The following is a 15,388-nucleotide window of genomic DNA, read 5'->3' as shown; positions in this document are numbered from 1 at the left end:
TCATGGCAACAACCCGACCTTTTTGTCACTTGCCCTTCATCAGAGTCTGCCCTGCCCTCACTGTCCAGAAGTCCTCACCGCACGCCTCATCAGCTCCTCAGTACCTGGGACCGTCCCAGTAGCAGACAAGTACATCCCATGGGAATGTTTCCTAAGAAAAATACAGACACAGAGTTCCTTTACAGTTTTACCGAAGATTATTTTCTATTCTTATTTCATGTCTTATTAAAATTAGAGGTGCTTCAACTAAGGTACATTTCATCTTATCTTATCTTATTTAGAGATAACTGTGTCCCACAACGCAGTTAAAGTAAAGTTAGTTTTAGGTCTGACAATAATCAACACACATAAGGTTGAATTTAGTACAAATCTCATTTTTATTGTCCAAACCAATGACTGTATATCAAGATGGAGGATGTGTCCAAAGTCTGTGCAGTTAGTGATTGTCAATCAGGATGTTTCACTCCATTCGATAGCATTGAATAACTAATCAAATCCAAACTCATCAAAAACTTGAATAGCCAGCCCCCAGGGGACAATCCAGGTGTTTCGGCTTCACTTATGGGGAGCTGTGATGTCATCCATCTTTAGGTACTGTATATACTCAACACGTAGGCTACCAATCTATTCCTTTTGTGACTGATGTAATGATACTCTATATCTCACACTGTCAAAATAAATATGAAGTGGAGTGTATCCTTATATCCTTTGACATTTTAATCACACACACTGAGCTCTTGAATCTGCAAAGTGTTTGACTCAAAGTCAGAGCTATTAAAAAGTCAGAGCTGTTAACTCAAAGTCAGGATATACACAAACACATACACACGCACACACACACACACACACACACACACACACACACACACACACACACATACCATTCAAATGACTGTGTGTGTGTGTGTGTGTGTGTGTGTGTGTGTGTGTGTGTGTGTGTGTGTGTGTGTGTCTTCACAGCTGTTCCTGCTATTGCTAAGAGGCCAAGATATCTCTCTATTGAGTTTTTTTGCTCTAATTTCCCACCACCACAGAATGACCGATGGCCATGTTGATAAATGAGTAGTTATGTGCGACAGCTTGCTGAAAAAGGAAAGAGGTAGTTGAACAGTCAAAACACCCTCTTCCTCCTCCTCCTCCTCCTCCTCCTCCTCCTCCTCTCCTGATGAGGCCTCTCTCTCTCTCTCTGTCCAAGGAGAGATGGAGCAATATGGAGGTGGGAACACTGGGATGCAGGACGGATGGATGGCTTGTTAAGAGGGCGGTAAGGTATTACTTTAAAAGTTTCTCTCCACCCCCGTCGGAAGTCAGCGGGACAGGCAGCCGACGGCTTTTCCAGAGGATGGGAAACCTGGAGGCTGGAATTACTGCTCATTTGGAGACGGCACGAAGTGAAGCCTGAGCTGTGGCTCAGCTATGATGTCTGGACCCTGAATAGCCACAGACCTTTTTTCCACACCAAATACTCACACACTCTTGTGATTGTTGCATGTTTTAGCCAGTTAACCCCATAACATAAAGTTTTATTGTAGTTTTACTCCACGTTTATGTAGCTCAGTATGGAAAATAAAATGTATTGAAGTTACACTATTGTAAAACTAATGAGAAATCCTCAAACCCACATTTAAACTCTTCTTGGTGAACAACTGCCAGGCACAGGGCTTCCAGTGGTTTCCCACTTCCTCTGCTCTCCTCAACTAATCGCCCCCCCTGGCTCCAGCTCAACATAAAGCATACGGATATGAGAGCGCTATCTTCTCATCTAACTCACTGCAAAGAAACATCAAACTGTATCTGTAATAATAAGGTGTACATGGCTAAGAGAAATGGTGCCCTGAAATGTCCCCTTTCCCCACAGACAACTGGAATCTACAGTGATACTCCACTGAACTCATTTAAAGCCCTCTTCAAAAGGGGTCAAAGGTCAGTGTCAGTTGGAACTGCAGGAGCTTCACACAAGGACTCACAATGGTTGTTCGCTGACATGAGGGTTAAGACCTTAGCAAAATGGCATATCCCACTTACTTAGTGCACCTCCCAGACACATTAAGTATAAACTGAGTGTTTTAATGCAATGAGGATCCACCTGTCGACACTGAACTACCATACAAATGGTCAGTTAAATACTTTTCTAACATTTAACCTCTTTTGTCTCACGTTAAAACAACTAATTTACAAGAGCATCTTGAATCTGACAACGACAGACCGTCAAGACTGTACTGATAAGAACCCTTTCATTGTGTATGTGTGTGTGTGTGTGTGTGTGTGTGTGTGTGTGTGTGTGTGTGTGTGTGTGTGTGTGTGAGTGTGTGTGTGTGTGTGTGTGTGTCTGTGTGTTTCAAGATCAGAGTGTATTTGTGTGTGAAGTTGCACTGCACTGGAACAATTACTCAGCCTCAGGATGAATGAGGTCCGAGGATGAGGTTTTTGTGTGTTCGTACGAGAGTGGACGGGAAGAGCAAGTGGAGGGGACAGAGAGGAGGAGCAGGGGGACGTGGGCGAGTGATTCTCCAGATGAGATCTAATATGTGAGACCATGCATCCTAAAGAGACGTTTTCTCATGGGCTCAGCCCATGAATACAAATTCCCCCCGCCACCCGCTCTGCTCTGGAAGGACGGATGCACCTTGCTTCAACCCGTAGTGGAGAAGTACAGCCTGCGTTTTTCTTTTTTTTAACATCAACGTTTACTTCCATCCAATCACAAAACTCAACTGTCGTGACTTCATGGCAGCTGTTATGAGTCATCCATTAATACCTTTGTCTTGTAACTGAATCTGTTTGCTCTTATTCAGTGACATGGGGCCTCGTATTTATAATGACGACGCCAGGGTCTGCGAGCATGTTGGCCCAAACACCAAATGGCCCCAACCAAAAGCAGCAGGTGAGTTTGTCAAAGGAGGAACTGTGGAAAATAATTAGTCTGCTTCTGTGTTCCGACCTACGGGTTATCTAGACCAGGTTGTATGCATATCAGTGTGTGTATGTGTGTGTGTGTGTGTAAAGGTGTGTTTAAAGGTGTAAAAACATGTGTGCATATGACTTTGACGACCTGCTTGTTAGTTTGGTTTCATTTAAGTGTGTGTATGTGCGTGTGTGTGTGTGTGTGTGTGAGTGTGTGTGTGTGTGTGTGTGTGTGTGTGTGTGTGTGTGTGTATGCGTGTGTGTGTGTGTGTGTGTGTGTGTGTGTGTGTGTGTGTGTGTGTGTGTGTGAGAGGGAGAGAGAGAGATAACAGCCTGTAAATGTACTGGGGCTGGTCTTTGTGACATCACTATTTGGGAGGATCTAAGTGGCCAGGAAAGTCAATTAGAGTTAAACTGAGTTTACCAGCTGGACACTTTGTATGGCAAAGAAAGAAAAGTCCCCCAAAAATGCATGTGTGTGTGTGTGTGTGTGTGTGACTGTGTGTGTGTGTGTGTGTGTGTGACTGTGTGAGAGAGAGAGAGAGAGTGCGAGAAAGAGAGAGAGGAAAAGGGGAGGAGATACAAAAGGGAGGAACTGAGTTGTGAGGAAGGGAGACTCATAGTAAGGAGGTTTAGGAACAAGAGGGAGTTGTTGCCAGTGATACAGCACAGACAGACGGACACAACTCGTTCTAACCCTGCAGCTTCTGTGCACAGCGGCCAGTGCCAGTGTGTTTTAAACAAGCAGGCGACAGTGAAAAGGGAGTTGCCTACTAGCACAGGTCAGGCAGGCAGGCAGAGGGGAAGCCGGTGGATGTTTTTTAGGAGTTTGCATATTTGACACTGACAAGAGGATGAGAAGCTGAATGAGGGAGCAGAGAGGGGAGAAAAACATGGAGCGTGCAGCATTACCTACAGTCCATTTACATAGGAGACATAGGAGAGACAGACACTGGCTGCCCTGAGAGAAGAGAGCGCAAAAAGACAGAAAGCAGGAAAGAAAGAGAGGTGAATAGTCCACTGTGTCCATTCTTTGTAAAGGAGCGGGAGCGAGAGCCGAGGGATCGTAACACTGGAGCTCAAGGATAAACCATGGACTCTGCATACATCCCACCACACCTGGACGTGAGTACTACATCCCTATGCCTCTCTACACAGTCACACACACACACACACACACACACGTGTGTGTCTGTCAAGCCACAGGCCACAGGAACTGCACTGCTGAAACCATTAGTCACTCTGGGGAAAAACGCACACACACACTCTTGCACATGCATACGCCACTGGCACAGTGTGTTGCTCAATCAAAATCTTGTCCGGCAAGCAACTTGTCCAAGAATAATGTGCCTATTATGAGTTCAAAGAGCATAACGTAACTCACCACCTCTGCAACACGCTCAGTGTGAATTGGCCCTCAGTCGTAACACTCAGCGGCTTTAATGTGAAAAGCAGAGGTGTGTTTTTGTTCTGTATTTCACATCGGTTCAGCTGTCAGACGCACAACGAGAGCAGTCTCTGAGCTTTCAGTAGTCACGGGTTGGATATGTCAGTGTTTCCACTGATGCGTTTGCAGCCTTATGTGCCTCAGCGGGGCCTCCTGTTAACCACAATCCACTTGTGACACCAAGACCTCCGGGCATCCCTGGCTGAGACAAATGCGGAGATTCTGAAAGATAAAAAAAAGAACATGAGGATCAAAGAGATAACTTACATGTACGACCTGTTGATGCTGAGCTCAAGAGCAAATGAGACTAAAGCCAAAATAAAATAATAAATAGAGAGTTAATCAGGTTTAGATTTTGGTGAGCATCAGGGTTAGGCACTTAGTTGAGATGGTTACGGTTTTGGTAAGTAGTGAGCGAGAGAGAGAGAGAGAGTGTGTGTGTGTGTGTGTGTGTGTGTGTATGTGTGTGTGTGTGTGAGTTTGTTGGTGTGTGGTCAAGGTATTAATGACTTTGTGTGGACTTACGACTGTTTACACGGCCACACATTTTGTGGACTTGTCTTCCTAATGAGGAGAAAAGTGTCCCGAATCCCTTCAATGTAAATCATTAAGTTTGAAGGTGTTAGGTTAGATTTAGTTTATGGTTAGAGTCTCCCACCTGAGATAAACCCACAAAGTTACAGTTTTACAGAGCGCACCAATAAAGACAGAGCGATCCACCAGTCTCTCTCTGTGTGTGTGTGTGTGTGTGTGTGTGTGTGTGTGTGTATCTAAAGTCTAAAGCCATTCCAACCGCTGTTACAATCCAGCTTCTATACAGTTATACATCTGTGCGTGTGCCTTTGCGTACGCGTTAGTACTCACTCTGCCCGACTGTTAGCATGTTTTTAATCTGTACTGTTCTTTACGTGTGTGTGTGTGTGTGTGTGTGTGTGTGTGTGTGTGTGTGTGTGTGTGTGTGTGTGTGTGTGTTTGCGTGTGTGATGTTTGACATCTGTGTCATTAGCCAGCTAATCGTTCCAGCTGGGATGAATTAAAGTGCTGTTGTAATCCAATAAAACCACACAGCACCCTACCTGGAATATTGTTCTAATGATTTCATCTGTTACGCCTCAGAAAGCAGAATTACAACCTCACTCGCAACTGTTTCGGGCCACCCCATTCAGTTTTAAGTCCAGGGCTCAAAGTTGTGCATTAATGACTAGTTAAACATGGGGAATGTTATGCTGTCATAACCCCACAGTTGATTATATAGACGATGGCAAGCATGCTAATGTAATTTATGTTACATTGCGAGGGCCACTGTGGAAAAAGAGCAGCATTGAACACAGATGTATCCTCAGAAGTGTTCTCAGGTGTGTACGTGCACACTGTACATCACATCTGGGCTCACAAGGTTGTCCAACATGACATATTTTCAAGTACTCGAGTAAGCTCAGGGCGAGAAAATGAACCCTGTGGCATGTACGCTGCTCGTATCATGTTCTAAAAGAGGGAGAAGGCAGTAGAGAAAAATGAGAGCTGGAAGGGGGAGAGAGAAATCAGGGAGAGCAAGAGAAGGAATTTGGTAAAAGAAACACGGGAAGAACAACAGGAAGGGAAAGTTGAGGGACCAGGCATAACATGAAGACAGCGGCGGTGGATAAATCAGCCGGCTGCGGTGACACTCCGGCCCTCTGGCCCGGCAGCAGTCCGCCGCACTCTTCCGCAAAAACACCATTCGTTTGAGGCATAGGAAAAAAGAGCCACATTTATGGGGGCAAAGGGAAGGGAGAGAGGGAATGGGAAGGTGATGCGGAGAAGCACAAAAACACATAGAGTATGACAACATGGAGGACAGAGCAAAAGGACAAAGTTCAAGGAATGCAAAGAGGAAGGAGGAAGGGGAAAGCGAGCAGGGGTTTGAAATAAACAGATAAAAAGAGAGGCAGAGAGAGGAACACGACAGAAGACATCAGAGGTCAGGGGTTTTAATCAGTGAGTTCAGAAAGACACGAGCCTGGCCGGCGATGACACGAGTCTGCTGCCTGCCAGGGTCACGCTACTGTCTGCTCGGGAGGTCAGGTCACATCCAATATGTCTAATAGGCTGAGCTGCATGCATGCGAACAGGAAAAACCCCCCACAAGCACTGACACTGAGTGTCAGCCCTTCATCTCACCTTATCCCTGACCCATTCATCACACAGCTCTGCTCCTTTAACCCACAAGAACATTTCATTAGTCCATGTTCATGCCAGATTTGTGACAGAGATGAAAACATATAATTTTTTTTAAAATTCTGAGCTAAAAGGAGAAACTGGGGGGTGTAATCATAAAAATGTCAGTTTTCTGGCAACCTGGAATGAGGCGACCTCAGGGTGGGTCGCACCCTGACACACGTGACACATAAAGATGCTAAATTAGGCCTGGATCCTATTTGCCCGGTTTAAATGAGATAGAACCAGTCACAACACAAACACCCAGGGAGACGGGAGAGGCTGTATGTATGTCACAGAGATGTAGGGCAAGCTGGCCTCCATTTCTCTCTTGTCGTCCGCGTCCTCCTGCCTCGCACCAGCTGAGACACACTGCTGAGTGACGAACCTTTGAACCTCAGAGTCACCTGGGTGTTTTTTGCAGGTGAGGAAAGTACAGGAGAGAGGTGGTGTTGTTGTCCTTAATCTGCTTTACAAGCCTCCACAGTATATGGGAGAGGCTGTCCAGCAGAGTGTCTAATCTGTAATTGTCCTCCGCTGCGTTGCCTCAGGTGAAACAGCCTTGGGTGGGGCTGCAAGGGGTTTAATAGATAGCTAGCAATGATCCCACGCTCGGAAGAGGCTTATTTTCCCAGGGCTGCCCTTTGAACCGCACACCACATGAGCAACACACATACTCGCAATTACACAAACATAAAAATATATACGCCTTCACACCTGTGACCTGCTTTTAACCCGTTTTTTTCTGGCAGTGTGGTAAGATTAGCAGTCATTACAGCGTCATTATGTGTTCACTCAGCCATAAACACCTCTGTTATCTCGCTGCAGAGGGCCAAATCCATTCCCTGTCCTAGAGAGATGAGATAAGGAGATAGAGAGGAGAGATACGTGAGATCTTGGACAAGGAACAAGATAATTGCAGACAAAAAGATCATGTATACTTGTTCATTCGCCAGAGAGACAACCAGGGTTCCAATCTTCCCTATTCTGTGTAGCTCATTTTCAGTTCATATGTCTTGTCCCTGGCAGGTTTAACTCCTTTGCTTTGACCTTTTTACACCTCACCTCAACCTCTTCAGGTAGAGCTCGGGCCCTTAACTGGCAGGTTTCTAATTAATGGCTCAGTCATTACCTGCTGCACTACAGAAGTGCAGGGTGTTGGCCAGGTCATAGTGGTAATTGTGTGACCCCTGTCTGTGGTCATGTTCCCGCACTGGGAAGAGTCTTTGAGGGAGATGAGCTGATCTCTTTGTTTTCAGTCAGCTCAATGTGTCTTAACATAGTGACGTTCAGCTCAAGGAGAACTGTTGAGCCATCTGTAGTGTTTTGGCCTCAATTTACGATGCAGGCGGGGGCAGAACATGATGATAATTCTCCTTGGGGTAAATGGACTGAGAGAAGAAGGTGTTGGTGTAACACTTTGGTAACACAGGAGATCTGCGTTGTGACGGGGATGCATGACACAAAAATACACACTGCTGCATAGATACAAATTATCCTCAAGAACAAAGAAGCCACAGAAGGGATTTTAACAGAGATGAAAGAGGACCAACATCCACACCACAACAGCTGCACATTTGATTGAGCATATCTTTATCAAGACACAGAAATTAGTTGAGCATTGATGGTTTGCTGGCAGAATGGCATTATTGCAGAAAAAAAAGTCTAATTTAACTGTAGCAGGTCGTTAATGTGCTGTATTTATTTGTTTCTCCACACTAAACACTGAAGAATCTCCTTACTTTTATTTCTTTTTTATAAAAAAATTCATTCATTTCATTCTAAATCATTATACCCCGGATTTTTAATTCAAAGTGTCCAGTGATTTGGAGGAAGAGATCTTGCTCTCCGCCACTGTCAGGCCCCAACCCCTCATTACTGAGTCCACAGCCTGTGATTATGTCTGTCATTCCCAGCACTATGATCTCTTTTGCAGTAGGTATGATTAAATTACAGATAGAGACGGGTTAATTACTCACACTTAGGTGTCCTAGGAGATATACGGGTCTTAGGGGTGAGAGGCTAGCCATAAATTTGCAGAGAAAAAGAAGCTAAGTAGCACTATTTCTACAGCCAGGAGTAACAAGCAAACAACTTCACATGGATATGTGGACGGTAAATTTCTTCAACATATGCCACATGAAGACTGAAGACTAATGAGAAACTAGCGTGTCCAGGAAGGAGAAGACATAAGCATGATATACAGAGTCCTGGAGCTTTTAGTAGGAGCTATCTCTTTTGCAGATTTCTCTACCAACATTTTATATTGTGGCATTATATAATATGATTTACATAGGCCCCATATAAAACAGTTACTATGCACGAACACACAAGTTCAAAGATCCTAAAAGAACTTTGAAAGAAGAGGTAAATGATAAATAATCTTTTTTTCGTCCGTCCTTTCCTCCATTTTCTATGTCTTCTCTTCTTTTCTCCACCACGCCTGTCTTACCGTTGTCTCCCTTCATCGCCCCGCCCACAGGTCCACCATGTTCCCTGCTAACCTCCTGCTCCTCATGGTCCTGCTGCTACCTCAAGCCTCGTCTGGTCGCCAGGGTGGAGACACCAGCGAGATCGACCATGGCAGGGTGTCCTCCACGCCTTCCCCCCCGTCGCACCCACCAGCCGGCTCCCTCCTGGAGCCAAACCTGGCTCAGACCGTCCAGAGTCTCCTTCTGAGCCGGCTGGGTCTGCAGTCACAGCCCGACCCTCGGCCTGGCGTGCCAGTGCCCCGGTACCTGCTGGACCTTTACCGCTTCCACCAGCAGCAGTACCATCTGGTGGAGGACCCTTCCTTTAGCTTCCCAAGCCAGCACATCCAGCAGGCCAACACTGTTCGCAGCTTTCACCACAGTGGTGAGTTCAGTGATACATTATGTAAGCCAATTTGAACATCTGGATCATAATTGTTTGAGTTGAGTTTGACCTTTGAACTGTTGTTCCGGAGAAGCTGTTCATACATACTGTTGAATTTGTTTATCAGCCTGAGAAGCAGTATAAAGATCTTATTTATGACAGCAGTAGATGTTTGTTGTGACACACTTCACAATCAAGACGCTGAATAAATTCCAATCCTCTAAGATAAGATGGGTTGTCACAATCCTAAAGTCTTCTTCCAAAAGATGCATGAAAGCATCCTTACGATTGGTCTCTGCATATCTTACCGAGCCTCCAAGTTCCCATTCCTTTCAGAACAACCAGTTCTGGAATAACATTTATTTAAAGACATTTTTAAAAAAAAGCACATGCAGAACCATATATGCATATTGCACAAAGCCTGGGCCAGGTACACATTTTACTTAAATTTGTAGTGTATAAGGTACACCATAGATTTCTCCAGTGGTAGCTTCAGTTATTTGCTGATATTATTATGCACTTAAGCACCCCTTTTTCATGCATCTCCAGTCAAATAAAGAAGCTTAAGTTTAAACCACCCTGAACTCCTTTACCCTCTTGTCTTTCTTCATCTTTCTCTTAGACCACCCTGGAGACAGTCCCACAGCAGACAACCATAGGAGGGTGCACATTTTCTTCAACGTTTCCTCCATCCCTCAGGATGAGAGAGTGCTCTCCGCTGAGCTCCGGCTCCTCCGCAGTGACAGAGCCTCCCTGGGCCCCGGGCCCCACAGATTAAACCTATACCTCTCTGAGCACTATGACAAGCTGGAGCCCACCCTGCTGGAGACAAGGTTACTCACCTCTGGCCTCCGCAGTCATAAAGCAAGTAGTTTCTGGGAGGCTTTTACCCTAAGTGCAGAGCTCCTACATGAGGCCCTGGCTAGGAGTGGCAGCCTGGCCTTCTTCTTGGAGGTCGGACCTGAGAACAGCACCTCCTCAATCGCTGCCCAGAGCTTCTCCTCTGCTGCCAGTGAGGTGGAGGCAGAGAAACACAAAGAGGGCCACTTGAGGGTATGCAGGTCTGTGGGTCAGGACGAGCATAGCTGGGCCCAGGAGAGACCCCTCTTGGTCACTTATAGTCATGACGGACGTGGAGAGCCTCTAGTCAAACATGGCAGGAGGACCCCAAGTGGCAGCCAGAGGATGAGGGGGAAAAAAGGGACAAAAGATAGAGCAAGGAGCAGCAGCAAGGGCCATAGTAGGGATCAACCCCGGGCTAGGCCCAAAAAAACAGTTCATACAGTGCCAAGTTGGGGCGTTGATAAAAGTGGGGTTGGGTGGAGCGAACGAGGAAGGGTGAAAAGAAATGGTGGCCGTGCTGCGAAACTGAAACGCCTTTCTCGCAACAAATGCCGCCGTCATCCTTTATATGTAGATTTCGATGACGTGGGCTGGCACAAGTGGATCATTGCACCCAGTGGCTACGATGCCTACTTCTGCCTGGGAGAGTGTCGCTTCCCTCTGGCCGACCACATGAACTCCTCGAGCCACGCCATGGTGCAGACTCTGGTGAACTCAGTGAATGGTGCAGTGCCCCGGGCCTGCTGTGTCCCCACCTCCCTCAGCCCCATCGCCCTGCTCTACCTGGACCCTCAAGACCGAGTGGTGCTGAAGAACTACCAGGACATGGTGGTGGAGGGCTGCGGCTGCCGGTAGTGGGCAAGAGAACTCAGCCAGAGAAATGGAGGCACGGACAGATTTGCATTGAAGGAGACGACAGAAGCATTAAAAGGCAGATGGTGGAAGAGGACACTGTAAAGGACAGCTAACTGTAAACACAGCGACTGATAGAGACAAATGTAGCAGTGAGAGTGGAGAGGAGGGAGTTAAGGGAAAGCATATAGCAGCTAAATCCTCATTATCAGGTGCAAGAAAGAGTGTTGTAGAAAGAGAAAGGAAGAAGAGTGAGAGAAACAAACATAATCTACCACACAACTATCAGACAATGAGGCAGAGGAAGAAGTGCAAGCAGAAATATGGTCAACACAGGTAAACTGCCAGGAATTACTTTCCATGCTTTCCCATTTAGCAATGACACAGCCGTGTGCACCATCAACTGACAAGCTACTTATTCTCTCACGAGGAGCCAGCGCTTCAGAAAGTGTCTATTCTATATCCAAGTGTTCGACACTCACATCGCTCTCGTCGCTGTTTGACAGGCCTCTGGGTTTAGCCGTTGTGGAGGCAGACAAAGAGGTAAACAGTCAGGGTAGGCAGATGTGGACGTGCATTTTAAGCTGTGGGGGCAGAGTTAAAACAATTCTGTGTCTTGATGGACTCACTGATGATCAACAGCATTAGCAATACGACTATGGCACCAGCATGGCATCTAAACTTTGTGTGACAGTGTTGTTTCTGCAGTATTTAAGCCGAGAAGTAGGGCACATCTGTTTTTATGAACCTGATCACAGACTGTCCCTTTCAAGCACTCCCACATCACTAGCTATTTAAAACCACAACAATAATGCTGAGGAACTATTATGCTATTGTTTGAATGTACTACTATCGATATTATTTAAAAAAAAAAAAAAGATGAGACTTTTTTGTACATTTATTTTGCAGACGTGAAGAAAATCCAAGTGATGGTTGTCTTGTGATTATACATAATTCATGAGCACGAATGGCAATTCTAACTTAAAAGACACGATGTGTATTTAAATAGCAGCAATATGGTGTATTTAATCTTGAGAATATTTAAGATACCTGCACTCAAACAAAGCATACAGAAAACTGAAAGACTGCAATCGACATGAAGTAAGTTATAGCTTTACATCCGTACAAATGTTCAGTGTATTGAATTAACAGTCTGTGTTACTTCAACTTTCCCACCTTGTCATTGTCAAGTTATCACGACACATGGTAGCAGACGTAATGGTGCTGCCAGCAAAAGCTCAACTAACAAGTCAACTGAAAGCTCTGTGTATTGTAGCTACTGAAGTGTGTCTTTGTTAGTTGTGTCTGCATGTGTCCAGAGAAAAAAAAGGAGGACTGATATTGAAACTGGGACTTCAGTGCCTTGCAAAACAGGGGCTTCGAACGTGTTCTCTGCTGAGCTCAGTAATTGTTTTTGAGTGTTGCATTTTTCTCTCTAAATGGAAACATTTAAGCAAAAGCTTATAAAAATGTTTGACAATATACCTCTAATAAACAAAGCAAGCAGCACCAACTGTCACCTGATTTTTTTCCATTGCATTTCCTCCTTTATGTGATGTATGCACTTTGTTTTATTTTCTGGGGCCTAATAGTGCATTCACGTGGTGTCGCAATAATTTGAAAAATCACATGAACGCCAACTTGAAAACCGATAAGTTGCAGATTTGCTGACGTCATACATACAAAAACATGGAGGAAGAAAGAGACTAAAAGAACATTTTGATGAATGCATATCCATTTTTGCTAAGAAATATAATAACACGTGCCAAACACCACACATTTTATTCAATACAGACGTTTTCATGGTTAACCCGCATATGTTCTTTGTCTGTCACTCCTGATTCCTTTTCTTTGCTCCTTGTTATTATTGTAAGTAATGCAAAGAGGTGTTTGTTCAAACGCTCTAAAAACATAAATGCAGCATTCATGTTTTTTTCCCACATTAGCACATGAACACCCAAAAGTCGGAAAAATTAGTTCGTGAAAAAGGGTCTTGAATATATGATTTTTTTTTTCTTCAGCCTATAGTGGATTTATTGCTATGTTCTGGAAGATGAAGAAAGCCATATGTCCCACAGGGATCACACATCTGAGCAGGTTTGTAAATGTGATAGTGTATTTAAGGAAGTAGCATCAAATTCTCACATCGATACAGCTGTGAGTTTGAGATCAGGGATTAAATGCGAGAGGAAATGTCCTCTCTCCGCTGCACTTCCTCTCTGACAAAACCAGGGAACCGCTGTATCAGTTCACTCCACCGCCCATGAACAAGCACACACATGCTTCCTGATCCCAGATATCTCCGGGAGGCAGAAAGCAAGAGAGTCAGAGGGAGCAAAAGAAACGCGTAGATGAAGGGATGTGCGGTCATTCCTCTGTCATTCCTCTTTTGCAAATGCAGAAGTCAAACAAACACAACGGTGTGTTTCGCCTCCACATTCCTGCATGTTTGCCCTCTCAGCCACCACCAGATGGACCAGCTCACTGCGGCTTACAGGTGAGTGAAGCTGACGGCCTGTACGGGGGAGGACAGCTGTGATTTGATTTCACACCAAGTGTTGATTGTTTACACAAGATACAGGAAATATGAATTACAACAAAGCTGCAGTAACTCGGATGCAACCGACTCCAAGAGAGTGTGAAAACAAAAATGTGCTAATCTGATATCCCTTTGCTTTCTGATTTTTTTCAGCTACCCTTGAGATTTTTTTGCATAAACTCTGGCTCACTAAATATCATGGAATACCACACTTTTCTCAGGATTCCCTGATTCCCTAAATTTAATAATAAGTTTGAACCTGCATATTCCTCGATCATTACCAGTTTTTAAGGTAATGTTATCTTATGTTAGCTAATCGAGACGTTGTTCATGACAGTAAGTGTTAATGGTGCAGTGTATGCTGTCCACTACCTGGAGCATCAAAACTAATCCGGCCGCTGCAGAGGGTCAGGGAGGTGCTGTGGCCCCCTCCAAACGCCCGGACAGAAGCAGGGGGGAGAGCTTTGAGAGATGAGTATGATTGTATTGGTCTGGCACTGTGTCTAATGATTATTTTTGGACAGAAATCCAAAAGTCTTTATGTGTATTCAGTGTCCCTGCTTGTGTTCACTAATGACAGTTCAACTGCAGACTGAGAAAATAAAAAAACGGCTCTGCAGTTAAATCGGCATTGTCCTCCTGTCTGTGTGTGCGTGCGTCTAAAGAAAGTATAAAAGAGGTAGATAAAGATGTGCACATCAGATGTATCATAAATCTTGTTCAGTGTTTCTCCTGAACCAGTAGATTTGGTCTCATTGGCTGTAACACACTTAGTGGTTGAGCAATAACCTCTGACCCTTTTCCTCCATGACCCATGCTCCCTCTTTCACCTAACTCATTCCTTATTCCTTACATTTCCTGACGCATCCATCGCTCGCATCCTTCGGCATCCCCTTCGTAAATCATCGCTTTTATCTCAGCCTATTTGTCAATCCCCCGTCCGTCCTCACACAGTTTTTGCTCGCAAGCTTTTAACTCTTTCAACCTGACCCTCCGAGTCTTTCTTTTCCCAGGAGTTTGATCAGAAGCAGGTGTTAAACTGTCCGTTTGTCCCACATGAAGAAGTGAAACGAGGGACTATTGATAAGCCCTGACCTGTTAGTGCACATTTTATATGCAACTAATTTGTTGTTCGGAAAAATTATTTGAGCTAAAGCAAATAAAACCCAAGCTAAACACATTCCACATTTTTGATGATGTTAGCAATAGGTAATTGAGAAGTTTGAGGAGATGTGTGAAGAATGATGCTCAAAACATCAAGAATATTTCTATTTGATGGAACCGTCCAGGCTTGAAAAGATGTTTTAACGTTTTGTGTTTCAATACTGCTGAATGTAAATATCTCCAATCAAGAGCTAGAACAAAATGATAAGAAATATATGTTTGAAACTATCAGTCAATGTGTTACATTTCCATCATTGGTGAAGCTTTGAAAGGGGAAATGAAAAGAAATTGAACATCAAGGGGTCTAAAGGTCTGTGGAGGATGAGGTGTGTTCAATTGTTTATATGTTATCCACAATATCAAGGACACGTTTCCTCTATTCTTTTTTTTTTACAGTGGTAGTGGTTTGCTCAAAGGCAGCTAACATCAATGTTTCTTTGTGTTTTGGAGTTGTTATACTGTGCAGTGGAAGAGAGAGAGACAGTTATCTCATCGCACCTTGACCTCTCCCTTCAACATGGCTGCTCGCTGCCTCTTTCTCATATTTATGTTTCAAACGCGTTTGGTCTTCTTCCTCTCACAGGTGC

General features: G+C 44.6%; 1 protein-coding gene across 1 annotated transcript; it reads left to right on the top strand.

The window, feature by feature from the left end:
- Positions 1 to 3,503: 3,503 nt before the first annotated feature.
- Positions 3,504 to 12,617, top strand: bmp16 (bone morphogenetic protein 16). The gene is made up of 3 exons (XM_035623522.2): positions 3,504 to 4,029; positions 9,030 to 9,403; positions 10,026 to 12,617. Exons 2-3 carry the CDS (start codon positions 9,037 to 9,039, stop codon positions 11,099 to 11,101), a joined length of 1,443 nt encoding a protein of 480 aa, XP_035479415.2. The 5' UTR covers positions 3,504 to 4,029; positions 9,030 to 9,036; the 3' UTR covers positions 11,102 to 12,617.
- The last annotated feature ends 2,771 nt before the right edge of the window (positions 12,618 to 15,388 follow it).

Source organism: Scophthalmus maximus, chromosome 11 (assembly GCF_022379125.1).
Source record: "Scophthalmus maximus strain ysfricsl-2021 chromosome 11, ASM2237912v1, whole genome shotgun sequence".
NCBI classification, from domain to species: Eukaryota; Metazoa; Chordata; class Actinopteri; order Pleuronectiformes; family Scophthalmidae; genus Scophthalmus; species Scophthalmus maximus.
The sequence above is the reverse complement of the archived record's forward strand: the minus strand, read 5'-3'. Positions and strand labels throughout refer to the sequence as shown.